At 60.2% G+C, this 16,585-nt stretch overlaps 2 protein-coding genes across 3 annotated transcripts; one reads left to right on the forward strand and one right to left on the reverse strand.

Annotated features, from left to right (window-relative positions):
* Nucleotides 1-833: 833 nt before the first annotated feature.
* BYSL (bystin like) lies at nucleotides 834-9,212 on the forward strand (the record flags this gene model as incomplete). The annotated part of the gene is made up of 7 exons (XM_080699722.1): nucleotides 834-1,098; nucleotides 4,204-4,366; nucleotides 6,527-6,665; nucleotides 6,817-6,950; nucleotides 8,106-8,266; nucleotides 8,404-8,506; nucleotides 8,867-9,212. 7 exons carry the CDS (start codon nucleotides 834-836, stop codon nucleotides 9,210-9,212), a joined length of 1,311 nt encoding a protein of 436 aa, XP_080555848.1.
* Nucleotides 9,213-12,160: 2,948 nt separating this feature from the next.
* Nucleotides 12,161-16,227, reverse strand: CCND3 (cyclin D3; the record flags this gene model as incomplete). Of its 2 annotated transcripts, XM_080699838.1 has the most annotated exons (5): nucleotides 12,161-12,328; nucleotides 12,650-12,786; nucleotides 13,231-13,390; nucleotides 15,754-15,969; nucleotides 16,030-16,227. In XM_080699838.1, 5 exons carry the CDS (start codon nucleotides 16,225-16,227, stop codon nucleotides 12,161-12,163), a joined length of 879 nt encoding a protein of 292 aa, XP_080555964.1. The 2 variants fall into 2 exon arrangements, with proteins under 2 accessions (XP_080555964.1, XP_080555965.1); XM_080699839.1 differs by lacking the exon at nucleotides 15,754-15,969.
* Nucleotides 16,228-16,585: the final 358 nt, after the last annotated feature.

The raw sequence follows: 16,585 nt of genomic DNA on the forward strand, positions 1-16,585 counted from the left end.
CGGGAGGATTACAGGTTCGCGGCCAGCCGCGGCTGCTCAGTGAGGCTTTCACAACTTAGTGAGGCCCTGTTTCACAATAAAGAATAAAAACAAAGGGCCGGGGATAGAGCTCGGAGGTAGGATGCCCCTGGTTCAGCCCCCGGTAACACGCGCGCACACAGCTGTCCGCCCCCATCACCAACCAGCCCTTCTGCCGCGGGCGCCCTTCCTGAAATCCCACCTCCGGCGGCCTAAGGCCTCACGGCAGGAGACGTCCCCCCACGGCGGCAGGACAGAAGGCGGATGGCTTCCGGCGGGCAAGGGCTGGCTCCGCGGCCGCACGGCCCCCCGGCCTCCCACCCAGCCGCCGACCACGGAGCGCCCCCGGGAGACGGCGGCGCCCGCCCTGCCCCTCCGCGGAGCCCGGCCTGCCCGCAGACGCCCGGCGGTCCTACCAGGTCACCCCCATGGCGGCTCCCGGGACCCCGCGGCCCCGCGGCGGCGCCGGCGGAAGCGGCTCCGGAAGCGCGTCACTACTGGGCGCCGGAAGTGGGCGTGCCCGCGGCTCGTGACGTCACCCTCCCGCGCCGGGCTGGCCGCCGCGCGCCGTGCCGCCGGGCTGGGCCGCGAGGACGAGGTGCGTGGAGCGCGGGGAGCGGGGCTCGGGTGGCAGTGCCCGGGAGAGCCGCGCTGCGGGCGGAGCGGCCTGGGTGTCGCGGCCGGCGGCGGGGCCGGCGCGCCTCTGGCCTCCGCACGCTGGGGGCGCTGTGCCCTCCGCCGGGCCTGCGCAAGCGCACGCCGAGCCTTCGCCCCGTCTGCACGTGTGAGCCTTCTGGGCCGATTTTCCGAGAAAGATGCCCAAAGTCAAAGCGGCCCGCGGGGCCGGGAGTCAGGAGAAGCACGCGCCTCTGGCTGAGCAGATCCTGGCTGGGCACGCGGTGCGGGCAGGGGCCCGAGAAAAGCGGCGGGGGCGCGGGCCCGAGGAGGAGGAAGAGTACGTGGGGCCCCGGCTGAGCAGGCGGATTCTGCAGCAGGCGCGGCAGCAGCAGGAGGAGCTGGAGGCCGAGCATGGGGCCGGAGCCCGGACGGCGACGGCGCGGGAGCGCGCCACCCGCCTGGGTAAGTCGGGGCCAGCAAGTGTGGCGAGAGGACGTTAGTTTAGAAGGCGTCCAAGAGGGCGTGGCGGCGCACGCTTGTAACCCCAGGACTTGGGATGCTGAGACTGGAGGATCACCTGTTCGAGGCCAGCCTCAGAAACTTGGTGATACCCTCAGCAACCTGGCGAGACCCCTCCCCAAAAAATGTCCAGAATAGTAGCTAGTCATTTAAAAGGGGATCCACATTACTTTCTTGCTAAGGTAACGGAATGGGAGACCGAGCCACGGCCAGAGCCTTCCACTTCCACTCCTGAGTGCAAGCTCTCCCGGCACCCCGGAGCTGGGCCAACAGCACGTGATGCTTTGACTTAGTATTTATGGGATACTTGCATACTGCTTCACACCAGGCCAGGAGTTTGGATGTTTGGGTACAGGAATAAGATAGACATGTGTCTGGCTTTAGGGTCTGAAGCCCAATCCAGGAGAGAGATAAGCATTTAGCGTAGTATATTCCCAGCCTGGCAAGGTGACGCACACCTGTAATCTCAGTTCTTGGGAGTGAGACAAGAGGATCACAGGTTCAAGGCTACTCTCAGCAACTTAGCAAAACCCTGTTCCGAAGAAAAGTTAAGGTGGGAGTTAGGGGTGTCACTCAGAAGTAGAATGCCCCTGCGTTCAATCCCCAGTACCACAAAAAAGGAGAAAAATTAGCGTGTTGCATGGTAAAGTATCCTGTCTCTGGTAAAAATTGCATTAGACTTAAGAGGTTAGGATTCCCAGATTGTGTGACCCTCACGTGGAGACCTCAGAAGCAAACGGGAGTGTAGGGATCAGGAGAACACAGTACAGCCCCTACACACACACACACACACACACACACACACACACACACACACACCACACCCGTGGCACTCTCCTATCACCCACTGCACTGGAGACTGAGGCAGGCGGATTGCAAGTTCCAGGCCAGTCTCAAAACAAAAGAGAAGCTGGGCGCAGTGCCCTGTGCCTGTAATCTCAGTACGTGGGAGGCTGAGACAAAAAGAAGGATCACATTTTCTTTTTTCTTTTTTTTTTCTCTCTTTTTTTTTTTTTTTTTTTTTTGGTGGTGGTACTGGGGTTCCTGGAAGCCCTTCTACCTCCGGGCTACACTCCCAGACCTATTTTTACATTTTTTGGAAACAGGGTCTCCTAAGCCAGCGCGCGCGGCTGGCTTCGAACCTGCGCGATCCTCTTGTCTCTCCTCCCAAGCGCGGCGGGGATTACAAACGTGCGCCACCACGCCTGGCGAAGGATCACATTTTCAAGGCCAGCCTCAGCAACTTATTGAGACCCTGTTTCAAAACAGAATAAAAAGGGCTGGGGATGTAGCTCACTGGTAAGAGTAGCTCTGGATTTAATCCCCAGTACTGCAAAAAGAAAAAGAGAGGAATGTACTGTTCAGAGGCCATAGAGCGGCCTAGATTAACTGAAAGACACGTGAAGCCAGGTATTGTGCACGTCTGCATTCCCAGTACTTAAGAGGCTGAGACAGGATCGTACGCTTGAGGTCAGCCTCAGCAGCTTAGACCCTGCTTCAAAACGTAAATATAAAAGGGCTATTGGCCTGGCTCCGAGGTAGAATCCCCCAGGTTCAGTCCCCAGTGCCAAAAGATATACCTAAAATCAAAACACTTTTCACCACCTTGTGTGCTGCCCTGATCACTGCCACAGCCTTCTGGTGACTAGTGAACCTGCACTGCCAGGCTGCGCTGGGGCTCTGGGCGGGCGCCCCCTTGTGTCCTGACCGCCCCAGCTCCCTCATCTGAGGAGCAGACTGCGCTCCCATGATGCTGGCCTCTCGGACTGTGATGCTCTCCAGCTGCGCCCGGTTTCCTACGAAGCACATGGTTTTGTTCCGTATTGCTGAGCAGAGTTCCGTTGTGTGTACAGCCCGTAATTTTGTAAGCCATTCATCTGGTGAGCCGCAGGTCGGTTCCACGATTGGCTGTTGTGAATTGTGCTGCAGTGAGCATGGATACGCATGGATCACTTTAAGATCCTGACCTGGCTTTGGAAACATCCCCAGGAGGTGGAGCGCCATATGGGGTCGGCCCCAGCTTCCTGGCTCTCCACGCTGATCTCCACGGCAGCGGCGGTGATTTGCAGTCCCACCAAGTGGATGGGAGTCCACATTCCCCGGCGCCCTGGCTCCAAAGCGCCCCGTCAGCAGTGGGGAGCTGCTGAGTTTTGAGTACGGGGCTGACCACATCGGAGGTGTTCCAGAAGTTTACTTCGGCTGCAGTTGGACAGTCAGTCAGAGGGAGGCAAAGGCAGACGCACCGAGCCCAACGAGAAGCATGCTGGATTCGTGCGGCAAGAGATGGCGTTGCCGTGGCCCGGGCGGGCCGTGGAGTCAGACAGCGCTTGGCAGCTGATGGGCTGCTGGGAGTGAGGAAGAGACCCGGCGGATGCTGCCAGTGTGGCGGCGGTGATCAGCGGTGCCACTGCGTGCCTGGGCTTGTACAGCACGGTGACTGGCACAGACCAGGCGTGAAAAAGGAAGTTTAGTGATGCCACGTGGGGTTGGATGTGTCTGTGGAGCCAGACGTGGTGGTGCCCGCTCGTGATGCCAGCACTAGGGAGGCTGAACAGGAGGATCGCGATTTGAGGCCAGCCTCAGCTACCTCGTGAGGCTCTTTGTGACTCCCTGTTTCCAAATAAAGAATAAGAAATAAGGCTGGGGGTGTCGCTCAGAGGTAGAAACCCCTGGGTTCATCCCCAGTCCCACATAAGAGACGAACAGCTGCGTCTTGAGGTTGTCGGGTTACCAGGTAACATACGTACAGTGTAGAGTGCTTTCTGCTACGTAACTGAGGGTCAAAGCTGGGGCACAGGAAAATGTCTGCACCGCCCCTGTCCCTGTGCTGCGGCCTGGAGGTGCGCTGGCTACTCCCCCCCCCCTCGTGCACGTCCATCGGTGGGTGAGGCGGGTGCTGGCACGAGGCCTGAGGGTGTGCTGGCTGCCTCCCCTCGTGCACGTCCATCGGTGGGTGAGGCGGGTGCTGGCACGAGGCCTGGGGGTGCGCTGGCTGGCTGCTCCCTCCCCCGCTCCCTTGCTGCGCTCACTGTTTTCTTCTTTCTCTAGGGCCAGGGGTGCCACAGGATGGCTCTGATGACGAGGACGAGGAGTGGCCCACCCTGGAGAGGGCGGCCAGGATGACCGGGATGGACCACCAGGCAGAGGTGGTTGTGGACCCCGAGGACGAACGTGCCATTGAGATGTTCATGAACAAGAACCCCCCTGCCAGGTAGGGCTGGCGGTGTGGGGTGGGGGTCCAATAGGAAACGCGCCCAGGGAAGCCGGCGCCGGCCAGCTCTTGCTGCACCTCTGGAAAGAGCCTGATCTGTCCTAGCTGCGAGGGTCCGCTTGACCAGGCGAGCCCGTCCTCCAGGGCTTTCTGCCTCCCAGCTCCACCCCAGCCCTTTTATTTATTTATTTATTTATTTTTGCAAACGGACTCTCCAGGTTGCTGAGTCTCACTATTGCTGAAGCTGGTCTCAAACCTGGGATCCTCCTGTCTCAGCCTCGCACATACTAGAATCATGGGCGTGCACCTCCATGTCTGGCTCTGACGTCTACCCTCTAGGTGCCAGTAACAACATTCCCTCAGTTATAATAGTCAGAAATGTCCAGTGCTGATCGTGGTGGCGCACACTTGTAGTCTCAGTACTTGGGAGGCTGAACCGGGGGTCGCAGGTCGAGGACAGCTTCAGCAAGTAATGAGACTCAGCAACCTAGAGACCTGGTTTCAAAATAAAAATGAAAAATTTGGGCTGAGAGTGTAGCACAGAGGTAGACGCCCTAGATTCAACCCTCAGTACCACCCCAAAAAACACCTCATCGGCGCCGTGCAAACTGTGCGTCATAGTGTCTAGGAAGGCTCAGGCTCGAGCGGCCTGGTGTTGGCAGCCTCAGAGCAAGAGCAGTTTTACTTATTTTCTCCCCGTCCTACGGGCAGGATCCGGGAGGGAGGGAGGGAGGGAGGGAGGAGAGAGAGAGAGAGAGAGAGAGAGAGAGAGAGAGAGTGTGTGTGTGTGTGTGTGTGTGTGTGTGTGTTTTGAACCCAGGGCCATTCTACCTCTGAGCTAACCTCCCACCCCTGACCTTTTTTTTTATTTCGTGTTTGGAGTTAGGGTCTCACTAGGTGGCCAAGGCTGCCTTCCTTATCTCTGATCCCAGTACGTAGGAGACTGAGACAGAAATACTGCAAATGTGAGACCAGCCTCAGCAACCTAGCAAGTTCCTGTTTAAACTAAAAAGGGCAAGGTGGCGCACACTTGTAATCCCAGCACTTGGGAGGCTGAGACAGGAGGATCGCACAGGGTCAAAGCCAGCCTCAACTAAATGAGGCTCTCAGCAACTTAGCGAGACCCTGTTTCCAAATAAAATATAAAATAGGTCTGGGAGTATAGCCCAGAGATAGAAAGCCTCTGGGTTCCATTTCTGGTACCACAAAAATAAATAAATAAAAAGGGCAAAGTTGCCGGGCTTGTAATCCCTGCGCTTGGAGGCACAGACAGGAGGATCGCGCAGGTTCAAAGCCAGCCTTGCTGGCTTAAGAGACCCTGTTTCCAAATAAAGATATTAAAAACAGGTCTGGGGGTGTAGCCCAGAGGTGGAAGGGTTTCTAGGAACCCCAGTACCACCAAAAAAGAAGGGCAAAGTGGCGCGCACTTGTAATCCCAGCATTCAGGAGGCCAAGATAGCAGGACCCAGGTTAGTGGACAGCCTCAGCTACTTAGCCTTTGTAACTCAGTGAGACCCTGTTTCAAAATAAAGAGTACAAAACAGATCTGGGAGTATAGTTGGTAGGTTGAATACCCCGAGGTTTCATCCCTAGTCCGCCAAAAAAAAGAAAAAAGGCCAAGAGGTATAGCTGAGAGGTGGAACACTCTTGAGTTCAAACCCCAGTACCAAAAAAAGGCATCAATAGCCTCCAAGGACACCATCATCCCCTGCCTTACCTCTGAGCTACACCCCCAGCCCTGTCTTAGGTTTATTTTGAATCAGGGTGTCTCTCGCTACATTGATGAGAGTCTCACTACTTGCTGAGGCTGCCCTCAAACCTGCAATCCTCCTGTCTCAGCCTCTTGTTGCCTTTTCGCCAGCATTGGTGGGTGTGTTGGAAGCAGGCAGCGCCCATGCACACTTGTGAGCTTGCGCCCGCTGACTGGACACGTGGCACGGCCACGAGCAAGTGCAGGAGCCAGGGCCTCCTGGGCAGGCCGGCCTCTGCCCGGCGCTCCCGGGCATGGCTGTCAGCTTTGTCCTAAGCGGGAGGGCGCGGGCCCTCTGCTCTGCAGTGATGTGTGGTGGGCAGGGGCGCTGGGACACTGAGGCCGCACATCCCCGTGGGGCCCCGGCCTGGACAGTGACCACGCCCACTGCTGTCCTCCTCCTCCTCCAGGCGCACCCTGGCTGACATCATCATGGAGAAGCTGACTGAGAAGCAGACTGAGGTGCAGACGGTCCTGTCAGAGGTGTCGGGCTTCCCCACGCCCCAGCTGGACCCCCGGGTCCTGGAGGTCTACAGAGGGGTCCGGGAGGTGAGCGCCGGGGGCTGTGTGGTGGGTGCCCTCGCCTCCTGTGGCAGACGGTGGCTGGGGTGGGTGTGCGGGCCCCACATCTGCTCTGCGAGCTGCGGGGGTGCCCGTGCTGTCCTGTGGTCGAGCTGGTGCTCTTCCTCCCTTCTCCCAGGTACTGTCCAAGTACCGCAGCGGGAAGCTGCCCAAGGCATTCAAGATCATCCCTGCCCTGTCCAACTGGGAGCAGATCCTCCACATCACAGACCCTGAGTCCTGGACGGCGGCCGCCATGTACCAGGCCACCAGGTAGTGGGCAGCCTCCCGCACACCCCGCCTTAGCTTTTCTTCTTTCATTTGGGGCCACTGGCCAGGTGGCAACACCCCCCCACACACCCACCCACCCACCCCCCACCCCCCCGGCAAGCTAGCAGTGCTGGGACGGAGCCCCGGCTTTGCAGCCTGGCCTTGGAAGGCAGGGCGCTGTGCGCTCAAGGTGCCTGTGGCCTTGGGCAGAGAGAGGTCGTAAGGGGAGAGGAAGGGGAATAACTGAGTGAGTAGCCATCATTCGGGAGAGCGCTGGTTGGTCAGAAGGACTGTACTCGGGGTATGGCGCTCTCGCCTAGCGCACACAGGCTGGGTTTGATCCCCACACCGCAGAAAACAGAACAGAGCAAAACCAGCAGGCACCCTCTGCGGTGCCTCCCAGGCCCTCCTGTTCCTTCTTAAAGCTGACCTGGGATCGCATATGCACAGTTCCCAAGCACCTCTGTAAAAGGAGGGGCTCGGGTCTTAGGAAATCTCTTGCCTGCGCCATCCACAATGCTTCTTTATGATTTTAATTTTTTTCATGGTACTGGTGATTGGACCTGGGGCATTCTACCTCCACACTAGTCGTACCCCAGCCCTATTTTATTTTTATTTGGAAACAGGGTCTCGCTAGTTTGTTGTGAATCTCACTACTTGCTGAAATTGCCCTTGACCCTGCGATCTTCCTTTGTCAGCTTCCCAAGCACTGGCGTGCACCACCACACCTGGCTTTATTTTTATTCTCAAGCACGGTCTGTCTAGGTGGCTGAGAGTCTCAGGACTTGCTGAGGCTGTCCTCCAACCTAGAATCCTCCTGTCTCAGCCTCCCAAGTACTGGGATTGCAGGTGTGAGCCACATGCCCAGCTTACAGTGACATAAAAGGGCCAGGCCCAGCCGGGCATGGTGGCACACGCTTGTAATCCCCGCGCTTGGGAGGCAGAGACAGGAGGATTGCGCAGGTTCGAAGCCAGCTACGCGCGCTGGCTTAGGAGACCCTGTTTCCAAATAAAAATGTAAAAATAGGTCTGGGAGTGTAGCCCAGAGGTAGAAGGGCTTCCGGGAACCCCAGTACCACCAAAAAAAGGAAAAAAGGAAAAAAAAAAAAAAGGGCCAGGCCCAGACTCTCATGTGACTAGGAAATCCCACCCTGCTAGGATTTTTGCCTCTAACTTGAAGGAGCGCATGGCCCAGCGCTTCTACAACCTTGTCCTGCTGCCCCGCGTACGAGATGACATTGCCGAGTACAAGCGCCTCAACTTCCACCTCTACATGGCACTCAAGAAGGCCCTGTTCAAGCCTGGAGCCTGGTTCAAAGGTGGGGGCCGCGGCGGCAGGGCGGAGGGAGGGCCGGCGCTCCTGCAGAGGACACCCAGGCTGCGGGCAGGCACCTGTGATGTCCTGGGAGCTGCGGCGCTTCCCCGACTGCAAGTGACTGCCCTCTGGCTCCCCCAGGAATCCTCATCCCCCTGTGTGAGTCGGGCACCTGCACCCTCCGGGAGGCCATCATCGTGGGCAGCATCCTCACCAAGTGCTCCATCCCGGTGCTGCACTCCAGGTAGCGCTGGGGAGGCGGGCCTGGCTGGGGAGGCGGGCCTGGCTGGGGAGGCGGGCCTGGCGTGCGGTCCTCACGGTGGGGGCAGGCCTGGACAAGCGGGGGAGGCGGGGCCTGGCGCGGCAGCATGGATGCAGGAGGGAGTGAACTGAACCGAGGCGGGGCAGGGAAAGGGGATGGCGAGCTGTTCACACACTCCAGTTGGACGTCGTGGTCCAAGCGGCAGGCAGAGGTGTGGGTGGGCCGCATAGATAGTAACGAGCCCAGGAAGCACAGTAAGGTCGAGTGGGTGGCACCACAGCTCCGGGCAGGAGGAGGATCAGTCCTCCAGCGTTCCTGACCGCTCCTGACCCTTCCCACCAGTGCGGCCATGCTGAAGATCGCCGAGATGGAGTACAGCGGGGCCAGCAGCATCTTCCTGCGACTGCTGCTGGATAAGAAGTACGCGCTACCCTACCGGGTGCTGGACGCCCTGGTCTTCCACTTCCTGGGCTTCCGGACAGAGAAGCGCGAGCTGCCGGTGCTGTGGCACCAGTGCCTCCTGACGCTGGCCCAGCGCTACAAGGCCGACCTGGCCACAGAGCAGAAGGAGGCGCTCCTGGAGCTGCTCCGCCTGCAGCCCCACCCGCAGCTGTCCCCCGAAATCAGGCGAGAGCTTCAGAGCGCAGTGCCCCGGGACGTGGAAGGCGTTCCTGTCGCCATGGAGTGAGAGGTCACTTGACCTGGCCTGAGAAGGCCAGGACCAGTTGGTGGTCAAAACTGACCCTGAGCCTTATGGCTCAAGACATAGATTCGGACACTGACAGGTCACAGAGCGCCTGTGGGTCCTGATCCCGGGCGGGGAGGACCGAGAGCCTGGCTCGCCTCCCTGCTCCCTTCTGGGATCTGACCCAAGATCCCGCTCTCCTCCCGGGACTCATGTGAGTTTGTTCTCTCTGCTAAGTAGAGTCACTGGGGTGTGCATAAAAAACAAAGGCAAGTATTTATTGAACCTGTTTGACATAGCCCGTGGAGGACTCTGCTGTGTCGCTGGAGGCGGGAGGCGTCTTCTGTGTTCCTGAGTTACTCTCCATGCTCACACGGGACCCCTTCCCTTCATCCCCGGTCTGTCTCAAAGCTGTGCCTGCCCCCTTGGCCCTGGGCAGTCTGCTGCCCCTCGCGTGGCAGAATGGCACAGCAGCAGAAAGCAGGCTGTTTGAGAGGCGGTTGTGGCGCAGCTGTAGATGAGAGGACCACCGGAGAAAAGCCCTCAAGGAAAGGGAGACGGGCAGGAAAGGCCGGAGGAGAGAGCGGGCCGAGCGACAGTTACGTGGGCCAGCCCAGCGGGGCCCCTGCCCAGCTTTTGGCCACTGAGCTTTAGACAGTAGTGGCAAGCTAGGGCCACTTGCCCATTTTGTGTAGCCCATGAGGTAAAGATTTTTACATGTTTAATTAATTCACATTTCAGGGCCCATAAAGTTCTTTGGCGCGTGGCCACGCCCACACTTTGTGGCCAGGGCTGCGCCGCGCAGGTTGGACATCCTGATACACACCTTCCTTCCTTGCGTGTGTGGTGCTGAGGATGGAACCCAGGGGCATTCTCCCTCCAAGCTACACCCCCAGTCTTCTATTTTAGTCTGTATTATTTGAAACGGTCTCACTGAATTGCAAGGAACCTCGCTAAGTAGCTGAGGCTGTCTGCAAACTGTGATCCTCCTGTCTCCGCCTCCCAAATGCTGGGATTACTAGTGTGTGCCACTACACCTGGCTTCGGCTTTTTATTATTTATTTTGATACTGGGTCTCACTAAGTTTAAGGGGGCTTCACTAAGTAGCTGAGACTGCAAACAGCGATCTTCCTGTCTCGGCCTCCCAGGTACTGGGATTTCAAGCGTGCCCACCACACCCAGCTTGTTACTTGCTTTTGAAAGTGCATTTGTTCCAAACCCAGCACATTTTTGGGAATAGTTTAGTTCTAACTCAAGTAGCATTTGTTTTTGTGCAGCTTTTTTTTTTTAATGTGGTGCTTGGGATTGAATGTAGGGGCTTTCTACCTCTAATACATATCCCCAGTCCTATTTTTATTCTTTATTTTTGTAGTACTGGGGATTGAACTCAGGGACATTCTACCTCTGAGCTACACTCCCAGCCCTGTTTTTTTATTCTTTATTATGAAACGGTCTTATGAAGCTGCGGAGCGCCTACGTAGCTGAGGCTGGCCGGCAGCAGCATCTTTGAGAAACACTAGGTGAATGCAAAAAACTGCACCGAGCTGAACCAGCCAGACTACTACCCAAAACATACCTCAAACTAGTGCCAGCTCCCTGGGCTCGCCACCCGTGCCAGGCCACACCCAGAGCACCCACAGCGTGCCCTCTCCGCCACTGCGTTAGTGAGTTGTGACCCTCGAGGTCCACTTCCATAAGCAAAGCTGTTTATTATAGTGCCCGGTGTTCTCAGCCATAGCTCTTTCTCTCCTTGTGCTGGGAGTGAAACGCGGGGCCTTGAGAAGTGCTGTATCATGGAGCCAGGCTCCAGCCCGCTGTAATAGCACTGGAGATGGAACCCAGCGTGTTCTATCTCAGAGCCATACCTCAGCCCTATTTCAATTTTGAAATGGTCCCAGGGTCTTGATGAGTCTCAGTACTTGGTAAGGCTATCTTTGAACCTGTGATCCTCCTGTTTTAGCCTCCCACATGCTGGGATTAAGCTTTGGTGGTTGTGCCTCAAGCCCATTTCCCATAACCCTCTGGGGTCACATAGCAGTCTGACAGGATATCATAAAGCAGGGCCAGTTGGGAGGTTAGGCTGTGTGGCCCTGAAAGCCTGTCTACTGTCCTGGGCCCCTGTGGAACAGTAAAACTCACTCTGCAGACGGCTGGAACCCACGAAGCCAAAGCCAGTTTTATTCCAGAATCTTTATTAAGGCAGTATGATGGTTCTGAGCCACCAGCCTTAGCCGGTGGCCTTGGGGAAAACCTGTGGACAGGGCTCACCTCCCTCTCCAGAGGGGGCTCAGTCTCCTGTCACTGTGGGCAGGGAGGGGCAGCTCCTGGGCCACCAAGATCCTCTAGCCCAGGTGGGAGAGGCGGCTAGAGACCACCACGGCTGTGGCCACCAGTGCAGGCGGCGGGCCCAGGGCATCCTCACGGTTGTAGTCAGAGCAGTTCATAAGTTAGGCCTGCCGCATCCTTCAGCGCGGCCCCTCAACTACAGGCGCTTGGGAGAAGCTGAGCGGGAAGCAAGGGAGGGAGCTGCTAGCCGTGCGGTGCTGGGTGGCCCTTCCCCTGGGAGCAGCAAGGCCGGCCTGAGGACCCCATGTGGACACTGCAGCGCAGCGCTTTACAGAAGGCAGGAGAACGTGAGGGCTCCAGAGAGCTGGGAGCCTGGCAGGCGTGCTGGTGCGGAATCTTGCTGTGGCGGTTGCATCTGGCCAACCTCGCTGGGCCCGCTCTAGAGTGGGGGGAGGAGCTGACCGGTCAGATGGAGGAGCCGGCTAGCCACGCAGACACCGTGGCTGGCGCCTTAGCGCACACTCAGGGATAGGCAGGACCTGCCCCTTGGGCTTGAGGGGGAGAAGCCCCTCGGATTTGGAGGTGGCATGGACCGTTCCTAGAGGCAGGAAGAGGAAGGCAGCGGCCCCTCCTGCTCAGCGGTCACTCGAGGGGCCTGTCCAGGGCTACAGGTGAATGGCCATGACGTCTGTTGGCGTGCTGGTCTGGCTGGGCCCCTGACTGCTGGAGACACGCGGGGCTTTGGGCGCCGGGCCGGGGGTGGTCTGCGCAGCTTCCCTGAGGCTCTCCCTGAGCGCAGCCTCGATCTGCTCCTGACAGGCCCGCAGGCAGTCCTGGGAACAGGGAGAGCGTGAGGCCCGGCTGCCCGCAGCAGGGGCAGCAAGTGCCGGGAAGGCCAGAGGTTAGGCCACAGCCCAGCCCCAGGAATCAGGTCTTCAATTCTCAGAAACTGACGAGAGGATGTGGCAAGAGGGTGTGAGAGCAGCCCTGCCTGGCAGCCGCTCCCACCCCACAGCACACCGCTTGGCAAGAAAAGGTGCCCAGGGCCGGAGCCCCCTCACCCCCACACGCCAAGACACGGGGGCTTCCTGGGGCAGATGTCTCCCTCTACTGGAGGCTCAGGGAGCAGCACTGCCACAGGGGCCAGCACTCACCACATCCGTGCCCGTGATCCCAGCCAGCAGCTCCGTGAGCTCGTCCCCGGAGGACGAGCAGGCGCCCAGGCCCTGCACTGCCGCCCCAATGCTGCCCGTGGCGATCATGGACGGCGGGTACATGGCAAAGGTGTAATCTGGGGAAGGAGAGGGGATCGCGAGACAAGAAGACATGAAGGACAGGTCACTGCAGACTTCCTCAGGTGTCGGGAAGCACAAAGAGCTGGGGCACGCTGGGAATGGGGCGGGTCTCTTTCCTAGGGACAGTGGGGTATGCTGCCTTTGCTTTGGCGCCCCCTGCCCCTTTTCTTCCTTCACTGTAGGAGGGGAGCAGAGCTAGAGCCTGGTGTGCCAGGCAGGCACTCTGCCATTTCACCCCACCCCCACCTGCCCCAGAGGATCAGTGAAGAGCAGGTTTCCATTGGCCTGGGACCAGGGGATGCTGGAACCCTCATTCTCATCCGCGTCCTGCGCTCGAACCAGGTGCTGAAGGGCATCGTTTTCACAAATTAACTTTGAGCATAAATGGACATCTTGAAACCACCTCCGCCTTTACAAGCGTTCTGGTTTCCAGGACTTACCCGTAGCACAGAGAGCCAGGAAGGTCTGCGCATGCTTCTTGACCATGGCCCGTCGGTCACTGGGCAGAGAGAGCCGGTGCAGAATCAGAGCCAGGAAGTCGTGCGCGATCACAGCCGCCAGGTCCCACTTGAGCTTCCCCAGAACCATGACCTCCCACTCCTGGGGGTTGGGAGAGGGGGGTCAGTGGCTGGAGAAAGGAGCCCCGCGAGAAATCCCAGGGAGCTTCTGAGGCTCAGGACCCCACTTCAGCTCCAGGTCTCGGGCTGGGTGTGGTGGCAACGCCTATAATCCCACGACTTGGGAGGCTGAGACGGGAGGATAGGAGGTTCAAAGCCAGCCCCGGGAACTCAGCAAGGCCCTCCACAACTTAGCAAGACCCTGTTTCCAAACAAGAAATAAACTTAGGCTGAGGGTGTAGCTTGGAGGTAGAACACCTCTGGGTACAATCTCCAATACCACACTCACTCCAGGAAAAAAAAAAAAAAAAAAAAAAGAAAAACCGCAAGTCTAGGTCAGGGAAGAGCTGAGACGTTGGCTTTGAGCACCTTAGCGGTCACTTCCTAGGTGCCAGGACTGAACTGTGCCTTTCAGTCCTCATCTCCCCAACGGAGAGCCTCTGAGATGAGGCTCCAGACACCGAGGATGCGAGGAAGGGGCGCTGGCCTCCCCTGCCCAGTCAAGAAATGGGAGTGAGCACCCGGCCACTCCTAGGTCACAGCCTCCTCGAGGTTCCTCAAAGGGATGGTTACCCAACCCAGCCCACATCCCCTTGGTGGGACATCTGGGGCGGGTCCTGGCTCTGCACCCACCCTGCTCCCTTAGGTGGAAGCCAGTGCCGGGGCCACTTGACTCTCAGGAGGGGAGGCTTCAGAGGCTCCCCGGAGGACCACGCCCTGCGCCCACCTGCTCAAGCCCAGAGCAGAGGCTGGCTGGGGAGGAGGCTGGGCGCCCGCCCCATCCACTCATCTGAGGTTCCCAGCCTGAGCCCCGCTTCCGAGTTGCACACTTGAGGATTTCTTCATTATCTCAGGAAGGAACTCGTGGGTTTGACTCCTAATCGAGGCAGCAGTGACAGCCCCACCCAAGCCCTCAGGCCCCAGACACAGCTGTCCCGCCTAGGTGTCAGCCCCAAGCCTCAGGAGGCCCCACAGAAACAACCTGGGCTGGAGCCAGACCTGGGCACAGAAGCCAGCTCTGCCCCTGGGGTGGGGTGAGGAGAAAGTGCCCGTCTCCAAGGGGGCTCTCCCTGTGGGGAGCAGGGAGAATCCCAGCCCTGCTTGCAGGAGAGCAAGGGGCTGCAGCCGTGGCCACCAGTGTCCATCACCCCAGCTTGCTGGGCCACCTGGTCTGCTGGTGGATGCAGCAGGGCCTTCCCTCCTTCCCCGGCCCCAGCCAGCCTCGGCCGCGCAAGGACTTGGACTGAACGCAGCTCTCAGATCTCTTCCAATGCTGACCTTCCAGGAAGCCTCTGCGCTCCACCCCCAGCTCGGGCAGTCGGGGAAGAGCACATTTCACCTCTTCTGGAAAACTGCCCGATCTTTTCACAAAGGGAAGGGCCCCTTCTCCTCTCTGTCCCCAACCCCTCCAAAGACATCTTGTCCCTGGCGCTGGAAACCAGCTCCACCTTCAGACTTGTCAGAAACTCCCAGCTCCATCACAAAGAGCTGAGGGGCCTCCCGGATTCCCAACTCTGGCCTCCTACTCCCATCCCTGAGAGCCACTTGGCAGGAGGAATCCAGTTCCTCGACTCCACTCTCAGCACTCAGAGGCCCCAATACCCCAGCTTCCCTGCCAGCCAATCACAGCGGCCTGCCTGCCGCCTCCTCCCGCGGAGATGGGGCGCTCTCGGGGTCAGGAGAAGCCTCCGCCGGCCCCAGCAAGGTGGAGGGAGTGCCCGCTCACCCACCCTGCCCCCGGCCCTCCATCCCCCCTCCCACACGTGGGCACGTGGCTCCCCACAGCGCTGCGCCTAGCGGGAGGCCCAAGGAGCCACTTCCCAAACCGCAGGGGTGACAGCACTCCCCGCAGGGCTAGGAGAGGCGGGCGGGAGGGGCGTCGCCTCGCAGGGGGCGCAGCTGCAGCTCGGCCCGCCGGCCCCTCGGCCCAGCCTGGCTCGGGGAAGGAGAGGGGCATTTCCGCAGGCCTGAAGCGGCTGCGCCAGTTTTCAGGAGGAGGAGGAGCGGGAAGGGCCGGTCTTCAGGGATAAAAGTGAAAGGAAGGAGCGGGATCAACCCCTGCGGGCGCCCTCGGGGCGCTCGGGCCTGGCCCTCCCGGCGCACAAAGTCCACCCGGGACCGGGGCCGGGGCGAGCCGCCCCCGCCCCCAGCGGGCCACTCCGCCGGCCTCCCGCGGGCGCGGGCTCGCCGCGGCCGCCAATGAGTAGCCCGGGGCGGCCGCAGCCCAGAGGCGACGCGGGGGAAGGCGGGCCGGCGCCCGGGGGGCCCTGGCGGCGGGGGGCGGCGGGCCGGCCCTGCCCACCACGCCGCCCGGCCCGCGTCCGCGCAGTGCCGGGCCCCACGCACCCGCATCTGGCCGGGGGAGACGGCGTGGTCGGTGTAGACGCACAGCTTTTCGATGGTCAGGGGCGTGGTCTCGCGCAGCTTGGAGGCCAGCAGCATGCACACGGCGCCCAGGAGCTGCAGCTGCGCCTTGCGCGTGGGCACGCAGGACAGGTAGCGGTCCAGGTAGTTCATGGCCAGCGGGAACACCTCCTCCTCGCAGCGCTGCTCCTCGCACACCTGCGGAGGGCCGCGCGGTCACCGGGGGCGGGGGCCGCCGCCCGCCCGCCCGCCACTCACCTCCAGCATCCAGTAGGCCAGCATCTTCCGCATGTGCGGCCGGATCTCGCGCTGCACGCACTGGAAGTAGGAGGCGCGCGGCGCGTAGCGCTCCTCCAGCCGCAGCAGGCTGCGCAGCACGCGCGGGTCGCCCAGCAGCCGCGGGTCGGGCCCGGCGCGGGGCGCGGGCCGGCCGGCCTCGCCGCACAGCAGCTCCATCCGCGCTGACAGGCGCCCCGCCTCCGGGCCGCGGCGCCCAGGAATGCCGCGCCGTCCCGGCCCGCGGCGGAAAGGGCTGGCGCGCCCCGCCCCCCGGGCCGCCATTGGCGCGCGGCGCTTCCGGGTGCGGGCCGGGGGGAGGGGCGCGGAGGGGAGGGGAGGGGCGCGGAGGGGCGGGGCCTCCCCGCGCCGCGCCCGCCCGGCTCCCCGACAGCCCCTGCTTTCCCAAGCCCCCCCCCCCTTTTTCTTTTTTTTTTTTTGCAATAACTGGGGCTGGAACCCAGGGGCATCCCACCTCCCAGGGACACCCACCCCCAGCCCTATGTTTTCTTTATTCTTTATTGGGACATAGGGTCTC

This window comes from Muscardinus avellanarius (assembly GCF_963383645.1).
Source record: "Muscardinus avellanarius genome assembly, chromosome: 8".
NCBI lineage: Eukaryota > Metazoa > Chordata > Mammalia > Rodentia > Gliridae > Muscardinus > Muscardinus avellanarius.